Below are 16,043 nucleotides of genomic sequence, written 5' to 3'. Positions count from 1 at the left end.
GCAACAAACAGCACCCGGCGCCCAGATCTTCGCTCCTGACACCGTTTCCAATAAAAGGAATAAGAGCTCACCGAGAAATGGGCTGGACAGAACAAATTCAACATGAGCCTGGAGCGCCTCACGGGTCCAGAAATACTCAAGTGACAGGCGCCAGGAAGACAGGGACCGGCCTGCAGGGCGCCCACGCCAGGCCACAGCAGGAGCGTCACCACCTGCCAGCTTGGGCTCGTGGGACCCTGGGCGGGACCAGCTGAGCTCGGGAAGCAGAGCCGTCTGGAAGCCAGCCCCTGGCTCTGACGAGTGTCCTGTGAGGCAAGGCAGCGACTCGGGGGAAGATGACGACAGGGGCTCTGCACTACTCCAGCCACTTTTCTGTAAATCTAAAACTATTTCAAAACAGAAGGTTAAAAGAATATTTGTGAATGAAATGACATGATGCTTCAAATCATGGAGGGCGAGGAGGGCACCTGAGCAAGACCAGACTCAGTGCGGGAGGCTGAGGGAGGCCACACAAGGGCTCCTAACAGTTTCTCTTCTACTTTCGTGCACGTTCGAATTTTTCCACAATACCAAGGCCTTTAAAACTTTTCCTCAAAGTTTGCAAATGCCACATAAATCTGGTCTCTTTTGTTAGTGGACTGCACCCATCCAAGCTCCAGCAGCAGGAGCCCTCCCGGCACCTCCTCTCCCCACCCCACACCTGCCCATCCCTCTGGCCTCAGCCTCCCTCACAGGGGCTGCTCTGGGGTACAGGCCACTCGCCCGCGGCTCTCCGGGCAGTCAGCAGGCTGCCCAGAAACTGTTTCTCACACCTGTTCCCTATCGTTCTGGACTGAGATCTGCCCCAGGCCAGCCAGCCTCTGGCCCTGGCAGTACCCCGCAGGCCATGCTCCGGGCCACATTCCCGCCTCTGCCATGGGACCATGCCTGCTTGCATGTGGCACAGACACTTGCCATTTTCCATGGATTCGTGAGCGACCACTCCATCCCTGTCTGTGTTCGAGACTCAGGCATTCCCCAGCACCGGGAGAGCAGAGGTGGCCCTCAATAATCAGAGAGTGAATTTCTTTGAGTGAATTAGACATACGGGGCCAGGCGCGGTGGCTCACGCCTGTAAGCCTAGCACTCTGGGAGGCCGAGGCGGGAGGATAGTTTGAGCTCAGGAGTTCGAGACCAGCCTGAGCAAGAGCGAGACCCCATTTCTACTAAAAAAAAGAAAAGAAAAGATAACATTAGCCCAGCAACTAAAAATAGAAACAAAAAATTAGCCGGGCATGGTGGTGCATGCCTGTAGTCCCAGCTACTCGGGAGGCTGAGGCAGTAGGATCGCTTGAGCCCAGGAGTTTGAGGTTGCTGTGAGCTCGGCTGACGCCACGGCACTCACTCTAGCCTGGGCAACAGAGTCAGACTCTGTTTCAAAAAAAAAAAAAAAAAAAAATTAGACACACGGTGCTGATCCAGATATTGGACTATATTTTTGTTCTCCCAATTAAATTATGTTTAACTTTATCATGTTCATCTAGCTGTCCAGGTTCTAAACATACTCTACACTGTGACATAAAGAAATGAATGTATAATACCTTGTATCTATTAGTTCAATCTGGGCAAAACATGCTTAAATCTAACATTTCTCCCACTTTGGTGACTAAAAGATGCAAGAAATGGTTTACTACTTGAGAACTTTACTTTCTAAAATGCTGAGATAACAATCGTTGATGAGGATGTGAAGAAATTAAAATCTTGGTAAATTGCTAGCGGGAATACAGAATGGTGCGGCTGCCGTAAACACAGTATTGCAGTTCCTCAGAAAGTTAAACACAGAGCTACCATGTAACCTAGCAATTCCAAGAGAAATTAAGACACAGTCCATGCAAAAACTTGCACACAAATGTTCACAGCAGTACTATTCACAACAGCCAAAAAGTGGAAGCAACCCGAACGTCCATCGACAGACAAATAATTTGTGGCATATCCATTCGATGGAATATTATTTGGCAATAAAATGGAACCAAATACTGACACATGCTGCAACATGAACCTTGAAAACATTATGGTAAGAAGGAAGACAAAAGTGCGTACATTGTGTGACTTCATTTACAGAAAATACTCAGAATAGGTAAATCCATAAACTCAGAACACAAATTGGTGGTTTCCAGGGGCTGGGTGGGAGGGAATGGGGTGAGTACTTCTTTGTACGGGGCTTTCTTTTAGAGTGATGAAATGGTTTGCAAGTAGACAGCGATGACGTTGTACAGCATTGTGAATGCCCTAAATGCCACTGAACTGTTCATTTTAAAATGATTAATTTTACCTTACGTGAATTTCACCTCAAAATTTTTTTTAAAAGGTGTGACTTTCAAAAAGAACTTCCTCCCTCTGAAACACCTGTCATATTTCTTTACCCTTGGTCAACAATGCTGACACACTTGCAACAGACCACACAAACCATAGCAACAGCCCCGGAGAGCGCTGTCGGGCTGGACTCAGAGTCGGGGTTAAGAAAGAACTTCCTGACAGCAGCGGGCCCGAAACACTGAAAGCCCCGGAGTTCTCTCCACGGGGAAAGCAAAACCACCACCTGCAGCATCAGTTTAAGAACCACGATCTGAAAGATGACTTTGCAAGATCCTACAACATGAACTTAAAAACACCTTATTTCAGTAAAAATGTGCAAAAAATCAAATAAAACCACACTTCAAATTAATGTTTATTGGAATGACACCTGGGACTATCGGAAAGCTTAGTAGAGCTAATTTTTACTGACCTCTTACAAGCTCTAAGTTAAACTTCCTTGAAATGTCATGTGGGGATGGCCCATGGCGCCACCCTCCCCGCCGTGCCCATGGCGAACACTGATAACCCAACAGGGCGCCTTCTCCATGAGCCCACGCTCAGGTTCAGCCTCTTTCTGAAAGCCAGGACCCCTTTGTCACCATCAACTCAGGTGAGATGACTCTCTGATGGCACGAAATTCAAATGTCCCTCAAAGGGTCAACCTAGTTCTGTGCCTTTCCTCTCTAAACATGCACAATTCATGCCATGCAGGGGGCCTACAGCTTTGCAACGAAATTGCTCGCCATCTTTTCTTTTCTTTTCTTTTTTTTTTTTTTTTTGAGACAGAGTCTCTCTTTGTTCCCCGGGCTAGAGTGAGTGCCGTGGCGTCAGTCTAGCTCACAGCAACCTCAAACTCCTGGACTTAAGCGATCCTCCTGCCTCAGCCTCCGGAGTAGCTGGGACTACAGGCATGCGCCACCATGCCCGGCTAATTTTTTGTATATATATATATATTTTAGTTGTCCATATAATTTCTTTCTATTTTTAGTAGAGACGAGGTCTCACTCTTGCTCAGGCTGGTCTTGAACTCTTGACCTCGAGCGATCCACCCGCCTCGGCCTCCCAGAGTGCTAGGATTACAGGCGTGAGCCACCGCGCCCGGCCCATCTTTTCTATTTACTTTGTACCATTTATTTTTCAAAGAATCTTCACCCAAGACAACCAATTTTCCCTTATTTCACCTCTAGAATTTCATCACCAACCTCAGACAACAGGAAAACGACACCCCATGTCAAAAGACTCCCATGTCACAGTGAAGCCACAAATCCTTACTGAGCCCCAAGTCATCTTGTAACAGCAATAGTGCAGGCACAGTCTGGAGCACTTTCACACATATGAGTACATTTAATTCTCACAGGAAAGGAGATACCATAATTACCCCATTTTACAGGTGAAGACACTGAGCTCAAAGCAACTAAGTGACTTCCTCAGGCCCTACAGCCGTAAGGGTTGGGCCAGGCCGCCCCAGCTGCTTTGTGCCCGTCACCTGCGGGGGCAGCTTTGGACCAGGCCTGAGGAAGCACAGAGGGGTGTTCAGGCTCCACAGCCAGACCAACAGGCCCAGTGGCCGGACACGGCTTGCCCACCTGAGCCAGCAACACCTAGAAACGACTGACGTGGAGCCAGGAGGCTGGTGGGACACCAGAGAGGCTTGTCACCATCTGCCCTTTGGCAAGTTGTGATCTCACCTTCCTGGTACATCCGCTACCTACTTAAGTCGGTGTGGTAAGGGGCTCCGAGGCCCACCGTCCTCCGTGACGTCCACCTGCGCCACCCTTGCGGGCAGATGCTGCCTCCCACGCCAAATACAGCCCAGGGAGCCCACCTGCTGTCCAGTCCAGCCCAGGGCACGACCAGGAAAGGCCCCAGGGCATGAGAGCTGTGGAACTTTTCTAAGGTGTAAACTAGTCTAGACACACCTTTAAACAAGAAACAACTGAATGTAAGAAGCATTTAGTGATGAAAAAAGACGCCATGTCAGACGCTGGACGCTCACGAAAGGGAAGCAAGATGGTGCTGGCAGCAAGGCGTTCACAACCAGGTGAAGGAGACAGATGCGGGAGCGACCCCAGCAAGGCAAAGCCCACTGGGCGCCCCAGGTGTGCAGACTGAATTCTCCTGGGCTCCTCACATTTGGCTCACCCCAGTCACTTCCTGCCCACCTCCACCAGCGACGCCAGGCCAGCTCCAAAGCAGCCACCTGCCCATCCGGGCCTTGCCTGCCCTCCCCACGCCCCTTGGTTCCCTGCAGGTCCCCAGCCTGTCACACCTGCTCTGCACCTTCCAGAGGTCCCACTGCCTACAGACCCCGCCCCTCACTGCAGCCTCACCTGGCGGCCCACTGGGACCAGCCCTCCTCCCCCAGCACAGCTGTCCTGGCCCCATGCCACTCACTGCCATTCCCTCTGCCCTCAACGTGCACCAGAAACCAAACAGCTGACCAGGGCAAGGTTTTACATGGAGAAGTAGCGTCAGAATTTCAGCATGTCACACACCCTAAAGAATTCCTGGAGCCCAGTGACTGCTGGTCGACAGTAACCAGCAAGCCTGCCTGCTAAGAGGGACCTGCCATCACCTGTGATGGATCAGGACAGAAACAAAACCAAACCGGGCCGGGCGCGGTGGCTCACGCCTGTAATCCTAGCACTCTGGGAGGCCGAGGTGGGCGGATCGTTTGAGCTCAGGAGTTCGAGACCAGCCTGAGCAAGAGCGAGACCCCATCTCTACTAAAAATAGAAAGAAATTATATGGACAGCTAAAAATATATATAGAAAAAATTAGCCGGGCATGGTGGCACATGCCTGTAGTCCCAGCTACTCGGGAGGCTGAGACAGGAGGATCCCTTGAGCTCAGGAGTTTGAGGTTGCTGTGAGCTAGGCTGACGCCACGGCACTCACTCTAGCCTGGGCAACAGAGTGAGACTCTGTCTCAAAAAAAAAAAAACACCAAACCGAAGCACTAGAACCTGCATCAGACCGAGCCTCTCGATCTGACTGCTAATCTGCAGGAAAGACACAGGACAGAGGAACGTGCTAAAGTGCACCCAGAAGATGCAGCCAGCCGCATGCGGACAGGCCTCAGGGATGCTAGAGCATAAACCGCCGGTTTCTCCAACAAGTAAGTGGCAAGTGCAACCACGTCCCTTCACCCTGAGTCAACCAACCGCACAAATCCACACCTTGGAAGAGCCTGGGGCGGCTTGAACTCCACATGGTCTGTGGTCCAGAGGGAGGGTCAGTCTTTAAATACCTGCAGCAGTTTGGTAGATGCACAGGTGGGGGCAGACACACACTCTAGCTTCCATTCCTTTAAGATGTTAAACCTGGCCTACTCCAGGCAGGCCTCCCTGTCTCCACACCCCCCACCAGCCTGTTCTAAACACAGCAGACACAGAGGTCCTTACAAAACAAGCCAGCTGGTGCCCCTCCCTCCCTCTCCTGCCAATATCTGCTCTGTCTCAATGGGCCTGCACCCCCCGCCCACCGCTGGACCCCAGCCCTACCCACAATCTTTTTTCTGCCTCACACCCAACACGCTTCACAGCTAACTCCGTGTGTTCGCCTTGCTGCGGCTGTCCAGCCCCTCACACGTGGTGCCACGTTCTCTGCCCCAACCACACACCATGAGCAGCAGCCCGCCCCACTCCGCCTTTTTCAGTCTCACTGAAATGGCACTCCTTGGGAAGCCTTTCCTGGGTATTCCAACCAGAATTCCAGCCTACTCCACAAGTGGTAGATGCCCCACAAGAGTCAACCCGAAGGAGCCGAGAGCTGGGTACACATTTGAGAGCGCGAAACTGGTAGGTGCTCAAAGCCCAGACACCGGCAAGTGCAAACCAACTGAGGGATGAAAGGTTCTCTTGAAAAGGGTGAAAGAATTAAGCCTCAGGGGTTATGCCACCACAGAGAGCAAAAAAGTCCCTGCAGGTATTTCCTGATCTTTCTCAGGTAAGCCCTTGCTGGAACCCTCCGCGCAGTAGATACATTGTGCACGTGGGAAGAATTCTGAGCTCACCTATTTTCAGGCACCCGGTAATTTTCATATTTTCATTATGATTTCATTTTTCTTCATCTGACCGCAACTTCTTTTTTCACTATTATCAAGCATGACCTGGTTGTTACCATTTCTGGGACCTTTAGCGGCCATTATGCTATTACTATTTGGCCCAGGCACTTAACCTTCTTACTTTGCTTGTCTTCAAGGCTTCAGTGGTTCCATGTGAAGCTTATGCTAGCTCGGGGATTCCACCCCACGACTGAACAACATAATACCGGCTGGATAAAGCCCCATGTGACTTCCACCTGCAGCTCCTAAAAGAGGCCGTAGAGCCTGGAGAATATCGTCCCTGTTCAGCTCGAAGCAGCTGCAGAAGATGGACCTTCAGCCCCAAACCCCGGAAGATTTTCAGGCTCCATGCCTCTCAGGGGGGAATGTTAGGCAGGGACCAAATCTAAGGTGGCAGATACAGGCCAGGAGGGCAGTTCCTAGGGGTGGAGAAGCCGGGAACCATTCGGGGGAAGGGCCTGCAGGAAAACACAGGACACCTGACAGTCGTGTATATCAATCACCTGGTACGTCCCATACCCCTGTAAGCCCTGACCTATTCCTCTCTGGAACGTATTTTCACTTAATATAGCTTCCTTCTTTTCTGCAATAAAAGCTGTTTGTGTGGAATTGCCTCCTGTCTGCGATCACTCCGTCACACGGCCTGCTTGTGATTCTTCCAAGCAAAGAGCCAAAGAACCAGGACAACAGTCCGCTAAGAGGCCGGACCTGACACAAGGTCACCCTCAAATGTTACAGAATAGGCTGGTGGCTCACACCTGTAATCCTAACACTTTGGGAGGCTGAGGCGGGAGTATCACTTGAGGCCAGGAGTTCAAGACCAGCCTGTGGCCGGGCGTGGTGGCTCACGCCTGTAATCCTAGCACTCTGGGAGGCCGAGGTGGGCGGATCGTTTGAGCTCAGGAGTTCGAGACCAGCCTGAGCAAGAGCGAGACCCCATCTCTACTAAAAAAAAAAAAATCGAAAGAAATTATATGGACAGCTAAAAAATATATATATATATATATAGAAAAAAATTAGCCGGGCATGGTGGTGCATGCCTGTAGTCCCAGCTACTCGGGAGGCTGAGACAGGAGGATCGCTTGAGCCCAGGAGTTTGAGGTTGCTGTGAGCTAGGCTGACGCCACGGCACTCACTCTAGCCTGGGCAACAGAGTGAGACTCTGTCTCAAAAAAAAAAAAAAAAAAGACCAGCCTGAGCAAAATCGAGACCCCGTCTCTATGAAAAATTGAAAAATTAGCCGGGCATGGTGATGCAAGCCTGTAGTCCCAGCTACTCAGGAGGCTGAGGCAGGAGGATCACTTGAGCCCAGGATGTGGAGGCTACAGGAGCAATAGTCAGAACTGGGGCCTCTCCCACCACAGTGCACCTCATTGATCATCCCGCCAAAGGGCTTCACGCCCACAGCTCAAGGCTACACTGTCTTACCCGTCTCAGGTGCTCTGAGAACCTTCCAAGTCTAACATGACCATTCTTGTCCTGAACCACATGTTTTAATATTTAGCAAACCACACTCTTCACAGAACAGCAGCACACGGCAGAGGGAACAAAGTCCCAGCAACGACCCCCTGTTGCTGGGGCCTGTCACCGATGGGGCAGCTTGAGGCCGCTGCAGTCTCACTTGGCTGGTACCCAGCTCCTAGCCTGGAAGCACGCTGTGGCACTGCATCAGCTTCTCCTGCCCTCAGCCACCACCAGAGTCCCACCCTCACGTGCAGCACGTTTGGGTCTGTGCGGAGCTCGAGGGCACCAAGCATTTAATACACTTTATCTCTCGAGGATACGGTTTTTCAAGTGTTTTCTTATCCATCCCTGCTGCCAGAACTAGGAGGGGGAAATGGTGCTCTCGAGCAGCACAATAACACCCAGCGGCAGTGGACGCAGTGACAATCGGCAGGCGCTCTCTGAGGGCTGAGCACACGTGAGCACTTGGGATCTGCCTGCACCACCTCAGCCGAGCACAGCACAGCACGAGGTCCCGCTCTCCGTGCGGAGAGGAGGCTGAGTCCCACAGCCAGGATCTGGGAGGCCGCCTGACCTGCCGCAGTGGGGGTTAGTGTCGTCACAGACAAGAGCACCAGGCACCCGGACACCCCGTATTTGTCCCAACATTCCCCCTCATCATTCTTGGTTTCCTCCTTTGCTTTCTCCTAATTTTTTTACTCATGTTATTCTATTAATTCCTTTGTTTCCACAAAAAAATAAATGATGCTAGCTCGAGGGGCTGGGGCCACACTGGGTTTCGCATTCTCACCACTCAGCCTGCCACACTGTGTGGACCGTGCTCGGATGAGAGTGGTGTCCAGGACTCCGAGCTGGCCAAGTGCCACACGAATGAGCATCCGTCGTCATCTGTAATGAGGCTCAGGCCCCCACCCCATTCACACAAAGCACCTGCCCCCTTTGTGTCCCGTGTAGGATCGGTTAAAGCAGGCCTGACCCCTCAACTCCATTATTCCTTATTTTTGCTAATGGTGTTTCCTTCTGCCAGTAGCAGAAGCTAGACTCAGTGACCTCAATCTCCCCTCCTCCCTCGGCCCAGCCAGTCACCATGCAATGTCCACTGAATAGGGGCCGTGAAGACAAAGGCCAGACCCCACCATCCATGGGGGCTTCCCTGGGCGGGGCCCTCTGCTGGGCTGGCTCGGCCACACCAAACTTACAAACTACCCTGTGGGGAAGGATCAGACCTGCCGCGCAGACGCACACGCCCTGCCCTGAGTGCACTCCGCACAGCATCCCACCTCACCCTCACAACAGCCTGAGGCAGGTGCCGTGATCATCGCACTTTCCAGGTACCAGAGCTCAGGCTCCAGAAGACAGAGCAGGTAAGGGGTGGCCTGGGGCCCAGACAGGCTGAGTCTGCTCAGTGCAGGCCAGATTCAAGCCCAAGCCGAAACCCCTCACCGCACTCACCCTATCCAGCACACGCACCAGGGCAATGTGCTCTATGTGCTCACACGCACGGCACCCTGAAATGCAGAAGGGAAGGGGCACATCACTCTGCCCAGAGCCGTCCCACCCAGGGGACCTGCTGTCCCAGACCCCAACCACCTGCCTGCAGCTTCTCCTCTGACTTTCACCCTTTGTCCACCCCTGACACAGAGGCCAAGGCCCTTCTCCTCCTGCAGGGCTACTGGAATGACCTTTCCAGACTGAGCTGACCATCCAACACTCAGGATGCAGTTGGTGCACCCTCTTCCCTGCTCGCGGAACCCAGGGCGCTCACGGGCACTGTTCCCCCACAGCGCTCTCAGAGCAACATCAGGGTCACACAGCCACAGCACACCTGTCTCCAGGGAAGCAGGCCTGACCTTCCAGGCTTCCATGACAAAAACCTCCCTGGCCCGCATTGCTCTACGGACAACTGACACCAGCCAGCTGCCAAAACCCCCAACAGCTTCCTGGCTGCCACTCTGTGCCACCCTCAGCAGTGTGTGTCCACTTCCTCCCTAAAACTCACCTCCAGAGGCAATCTTGGCCTAACCTGCCGCTTCCTTGGGCTGCAGGCTGCAGGCTGCAGGCACCCTGAGCTATGCCTGCTTCCCAAAGGAGCAGCCCTGAGCGACCCTGAGGAGTCTGGAGCACAAGAGGCCTGACCACCGAGCAGGCACTCGTGGAGGTGGGTGCCCACGTGTGTACGTGTGTGCATGTGGGGTAATTTTTTTATGCCTTTGGCATCTTCCTAACATTCTGCACTGTTAAACAGCACAGATGCTTCTAAAAAATGCCTGACTCTAGAACCCATCGACTATTCTGACACATCAAACAAGAAAAGCAGCCACAGGCCACATAACTCAGTGGCCAGCAGCCACGCTCTGCTAGGTGGATTTGAACACCGGCTCTGGCCGTCGCTGCCGGCCTCGTGCAGCCTTTTCTTCCATCCTGGGTCACTGTACTGACCCCACCAGAACACTCTGAAGATGAGCTGAGGAAATGTGCAGATTCTCTCAGCAGAGTCCCGGCCCCCCGGGCCACGGCTGTCGGGGGAAGGTCGGAGAGCAAATCATAGGGGATGTGGCACTGCAGGGGAACATGAGTCGTCTGGGCCAAAGCACCACTTTACAGATGAAGAAACCGAGACCCACAGAGGGTAACAAATGCCCAACATTGTGCAAGTGGACGAGGACAGAGCTGGAGCTGATGGCCAGAACGCTGTCTGTCCACTGCTTAGCCGTGACCTTGAGGAAAGTAAGAAGAAGATTAAAAGGTGGGGTTTCAAGTTCTTGATCCAACACCCACAAGAGCCTGGTCAGGACTCTGGTTCTCGGCAGCCAGCGGGGAGTCTGGTGGGCCTTTCCCACCCCCACTGCCTCCCGTTCAAGACTGGGAGACGCACCTGCACCCTCTGGTACAAATTGGTGACAACCTCTCCAAGACACCACCCTCGAACCCTTCGGATTTTATGAAGATTTCACTAAGGGTAGAGCCACTGAAGAGTGAAACAAGTTTAAAATGTTCAAGTCTTGTTATTTTTGAGCCTACATACACGGCTGATTTTGAAAGTGCATTTAGAGAGACCATCCATCCCAGTTTGCCCCCACTGTCCTCACTGTGCCTGCTGTCCCAGGAATATGACGTGCGCCCCACATCCCTTTCAAAAGTTCCCAGTTTAGACGATAAATTGTACAGCCACCCTGGGCACAGCTCTATGGAAAGATAAATTAGAAGGGCATAGTTAATTGGTCACAAAGAGTAAGGGACCAGAGAACAAATAGTGGTTTCAGGCTTTCAAATTTTTAGAGGAAAAAAAATGATGACCTTTCACCACAGCGAGAGCTTGACTTTAACTGGCTACAGTGAAAAGGCACAGGCCCCAACCCTGGCTGCAGGCTGGGGCTCAGAAGTGCGGGTGCGTGCCAGGGGATCTTCAGCTGGGGACGAGATAATGGAGTTGGGGGGTGAGTGTCAAGAATGGCAGGGAACAGATAAGGAGAGACCCGTCTCCCCTATCTCGCACAGAAGAGACACCCCCAACCTAAAGCGGGGAAGAATCCCTCTTATTTGAATAATTATACGAGAAGAACTGCACAAGATTCACAAGTATCATTCACATTTTCCATGCATTATAAAATGTGACTTCTGCTGAAAGAGTGCCACGAAAAACAGGACTCTGCTGCAACTGCAAATTAAAGATGCAGAGTGACCTGTCCACCTGACACTGTCCACATTTAAGATAAATGTGTCACAATTAAAACCACGACTGGGTCTCCAATCAGCCCCCCTCAGCAAAACAGAGACACCAAAAAAAAAAAAAGAAAGATCTTGAACAATGAGGTTCTTTCTAGAACCGATTAAAGAAAAAAATCAGGTGGACTGGGGGGGGTGATATACATGTTCTTAAGAGATTTTTTTTTTTTTTTCAGTGTAAATGTAAAAAGGTGAAAGCAGAGGGAAAAATAGGCAGGCCTAGCTTTAGAGGCTGCATCAAAAAGCCTCGGAAGACAAAAAACCAAATGTATATGTTAACTTTTATTAAAATTTACGATCCAAAACAACCAACTGTAGCACATTTCTGAGAGAATGAGAGAAATTGATTATAGACTAGTAAGTGTGGCCACGGCACTGGGTTATGTTTACAATGTCCCCATGCTTTAGACATGCATACTTACACATCAGGAGTGAAACGACAGGTCTGCGATTCGCTTTGGAAAATGCCCACAAAGAGAAAGAAGAAAGGGGTATATTCAAAGCAAATGTGGAAAATCTTGACAATTGTTGAAGCTTGGGAATGTATAAATGGGAGAGTACTGTACTACTCACTCTACTTTTGTGTTTTGAAAATTATTTCACCATAGAAACTATTTTAGAAACTCAAGTGTTATGTTTTGAAGGTTCACAATAGCAATTCACAAAATAAAAACACATTTTATCAGACTGGCACAGTAGAGTGTTGCATAATTCCTGAAGAATAAACCCAAGTGGCATTGTTAAAAATTCTAACATGGAAACTAGAAGTTAAAAAAATAATTCTGCTTCTTAAAACCTCATAGGTTTTAGGAGTTGAGGCTTTTGTATATATATTTTTTTCTTACACACTTACTTAGATTGTTCCTCAAGGTTTATAATAGACCCAAGGGAGAGGATGCAGGAATACCCAGCCCTGCTGCTATGGGCTCCAGCCCCCAGCAGCTCCACCATTGGGAGAACTGGTCATACCTTCATGAGACAGTGGGGACGGGGGGGGGGGGGGGGGGGGGGGGTGTCGGAGGAGTTCAATGGTACCAGAAACCACAAGAAGTTATTCTGAAAGTCATTATCCTGTTGATACAACTGTCAAGCAAATCTTAGATGTCACAAAGGTTACTTTGTAGCAAATCTGTAAGGAGTGAAACACTCAGGAGTTTGAACACAGCAAAATCAAAAGAAACAATCCCTTTGGAGCAGGCAATCACTTAGACACAATAAGACCTTTAAGTCTTTAAGTGGTTAAAAACAAAACAAAACGCCAAACCAAAAAACTAATTTGTTCATCTAGGAAAGCTTAGGAGCACTGTTGAAACCACCCATCCTAAACCACTAACTCTTTCAAATAGTTCAAAAAGAAGATATAGTAATATTCCTACCTTTATTTAGTCTAGACATGAATTCACATATGTAACAGTATTTGCTCACATGGGCATAATGTAGAGCTATTGTGAACTATGTTTTTAAATTAATCTGCTTAGTTGCTTAATAAGTCCATTACAATTTGAAGTAGCAAAACTATTTGTAATTTTTCTACAATTCAGATCTAATGTCTTTTCATTATTCTAAATTAGGAAATATAATATTAAAAATAGTTTTGATGAAGAGACTCTATTCCAAAAATTCCTTTTAAACAAAATTAAAAGCCTTACTGTGTAGAATAAAATTGAACCGTTCCACACCTTATAATTACAGCACACTCACACAACCTGAAACTTGGGTTCATTCCCATCCTGCCATTAGCTAAGAATTATCCTACAGACACATTTATTTTTTCAACCAAAGCTGTCGGGTTCCAGGAGGCTTCTCCCCACCAGGCCCGCCCCATAACAACCTTCGAAAAGCAGCTAGTGACCAGAAATGAGCCTGGACTAAAGCATTTTTTAAAATGAAATAGACAATATCCCAGGGCGTGTACACAGTGGGCCAATAAGCATAAGTGTTGCTTCCTGAAGCCCTGGTATCAGTTACAGGTATGCAGGCTGGCACTGGTCTAGTCTATACCCAACAGGTATCTCTTACTGTGTGGGTCAAGGTCAAAAGAGACTGAAAGCCACTTCCCTGAGGGCACACAGAGAGCCAGCTCAGGAGTCAGGCAAACTACCCCCATGCTGGCTGGCTGCACCACCTAGGCATAAGATCTTCAGCTCTCTGAGACTCTACTGTCTGTCTTCATAATGAAAGACCACCACTAACTTCGGCAAGCTGAATGCATTAAACAACACATAAAACACGACATAAAATCTTGACCTTCCTCAAGCTTCTTCACTGTTCCTGGGCCTCCAACCTTTAAAACGATATTCTGAAATAAATGTACGGTGTTGTGGCTAACATCTGTAGGGTTCCTTTTACAAGGATGAGCTGGAAGATTCCCAAACAGGGCAAAGGGTTGCTCTGTCCATTTCACAGGTGGGGGGTTGGCCACAAAGGGTCCCCAGAGGCCAACATCTGCCCTCGGGGCTGTGGCATCTCCCAGGTCCAGGGTTAAAACCATTCTCCAAATTGGTGAGAGCCCTGATGGGTTTAATAGTTGGGCTGGCTCAGCTCTGAAAAAAGACACTCGGCATTCACAAGGCACAGAGCCCTGAACAGACACAGCAGGGGTCCACCGTCAAGGGACCAAGGGAGCAGGCCCGGAGCAGGGCGGGCCGGACCAGGAATGCGGACCACCTAGAACCGGGCCGGGTAAACAAGCCGGGAGCCCGGCGGGGCCTGCGGCCAGTGCAGCCCGGCTGCAGCCTGCGGACAAAGGGGAGCAGGCAGTGCCCGTCCAAGTGGCCGGCCGGGAAATTTAGGAGCCACGTGCCTGGCGGGAGAAGGCGAAAAAGCATTAGAACACTTGACTGTTTCCTAGGCCCAGCAAGGAAACTGCCTTCTGCTCTGCATTTAAAAGGAAAGAGAATGTGTTACTGCTTAAGTTTCTTAGAACTTTTCCAAAGAAAGAGAGGCTGGCTGGTAAGAAGGGGTGCTAAAGAGATCAACACATCTCCTACCTCTTCTAGTAAATTGTAAAAGGCAATTAGCACTTGAATAAGGAAGACGGCGTGTCTGGAATGAAAACCAGACGCGCACGCAGTTTTAGGGTTTTAGGGAGCCGCTTCCTATCCCTTTCAGTCTACAGTCCTAACTACCGACAGGAATTGGCCAAAATTCAGCATTTCCAGACTTTCCTTCAGAAAACGGGCCGAAGAAGTGCTGGCAAAAAGAAAAACGAAACTGAGCGCGCCCCAGGCTCGCCGCGGCTCGGCTCGGTGCCGGCGCAGCAGCCTCCTCTCCCCCGTCCGCCCCCGAGCTCGCGCCCCCGACCGGGCCTGAACCCCTCGGGCGCTCAGTGTCGCCCGGCCGCGGCACCCGTCCCCGCCCGGTGCAGCGTGCCGCGGGGCAGTAAGGCCGGAGCCGCAACCCGGCCCGGTGGGGCTAGGCGGGGCGCTCCCGGCCTCCGGCCTATACGCGGCGACCGGCCCGGCCCCGGCCCCAGCCCCAGCCCGCCCGGCCCCGGGCGGGGACGGGGGACGCGGGGCGCGGGAATGGCCCAGGCCGCGCGGGGCGCCCCGACGACTGCGGGGGCCGAGGAGGTCGGGGCTGCGCGTCTGCCGCGGGGCCAAGGGAGCGGCCGGCCGGAGTCCCGCCGCCGCTGACCCCGACCCCGGCCCCCGGCCCCGCCGCCCGCACCGCGCTCGCGCCGGGCCCGCCAACCGCCGCCGGCGCCGCGGGGAGGAGCGCGCGAGCGGCCGGGCCGGCGCCCCGAGCGCGAGGACTCACCGGGGCCGGCTCCCGAGTACATGGTGGCGCCGCTGAGGGGCTCCGGGGCCGAAGGGCGGCCGCGAGCCGCGAGGGAGCCGCCGGCCGCACGATCCGCCCCGGTGCGGCCGCCTTGCCAAACAGGTTTGCCCGACGCGGCCGGGGCGGCGGGCGGAGGCGGCGGCGGCGGCGGGCGGGAGCGGGAGGGGGAGGTGGAGGGGGAGGAGGGCGGGGAGGGGGGAGGGGAGGGGAGGAGAGCAGGAGGGGAGCGGAGGGAGGGAGGGAGGGAGAGGAGGAGAAGGCGGGGCGGGGGAGGGGCGCGGGGCGGGGCGCGCTCCCGCCGGGTGGGGGGCGCGGGGTGCGCGGCGGCGGCGCGGGGGCTGGCGGGGGCTGGCGGGGCCGGGGGCTGGGACCCTGGAGGAGAGTCGCGGAGGGACTGCGGACCTCGCCGGGCGGTGGAAGCGGCGGGCGGGGACCGGGACAAGGACCGTGGGTGGCGCGGCACCGGGGGCCCCTTCGCAGCCTCTCAGAAAAGGGAGCTCTTTGCCGCCGCGGGGGAGCGGGCCAGTCTGGCAGCGCTGCCGGGCTCGGGAAGAAAGACCCCACAGCCCGGCCGTCCCCGCCACCCTGGAGCGCGTGGGGCGCCCTTTCCGCAGCCTCGCCCCTTCCCCGGCGGGGCGGACTGGGCGTCGCGCCGGCGTGGGGCTGGGGTCCGC

At 52.7% G+C, this 16,043-nt stretch overlaps 1 protein-coding gene across 1 annotated transcript in view; it reads right to left on the bottom strand.

Moving 5' to 3' along the window:
• AGO2 (argonaute RISC catalytic component 2) overlaps positions 1–15,400 on the bottom strand; it is a 103,542-nt gene extending 88,142 nt beyond the window's left edge. Inside the window, exon 1 of the mRNA XM_069465947.1 lies at positions 15,349–15,400. Coding sequence (XP_069322048.1) covers positions 15,349–15,370 — 22 coding nt within the window. The 5' untranslated portion in view covers positions 15,371–15,400. The remainder of the gene's footprint in view (positions 1–15,348) is intronic.
• Positions 15,401–16,043: the final 643 nt, after the last annotated feature.

This window comes from Eulemur rufifrons, chromosome 3 (genome assembly GCF_041146395.1).
Source record: "Eulemur rufifrons isolate Redbay chromosome 3, OSU_ERuf_1, whole genome shotgun sequence".
Taxonomy (NCBI): Eukaryota; Metazoa; Chordata; class Mammalia; order Primates; family Lemuridae; genus Eulemur; species Eulemur rufifrons.
This window is presented reverse-complemented; position numbering and strand designations above follow the sequence as displayed.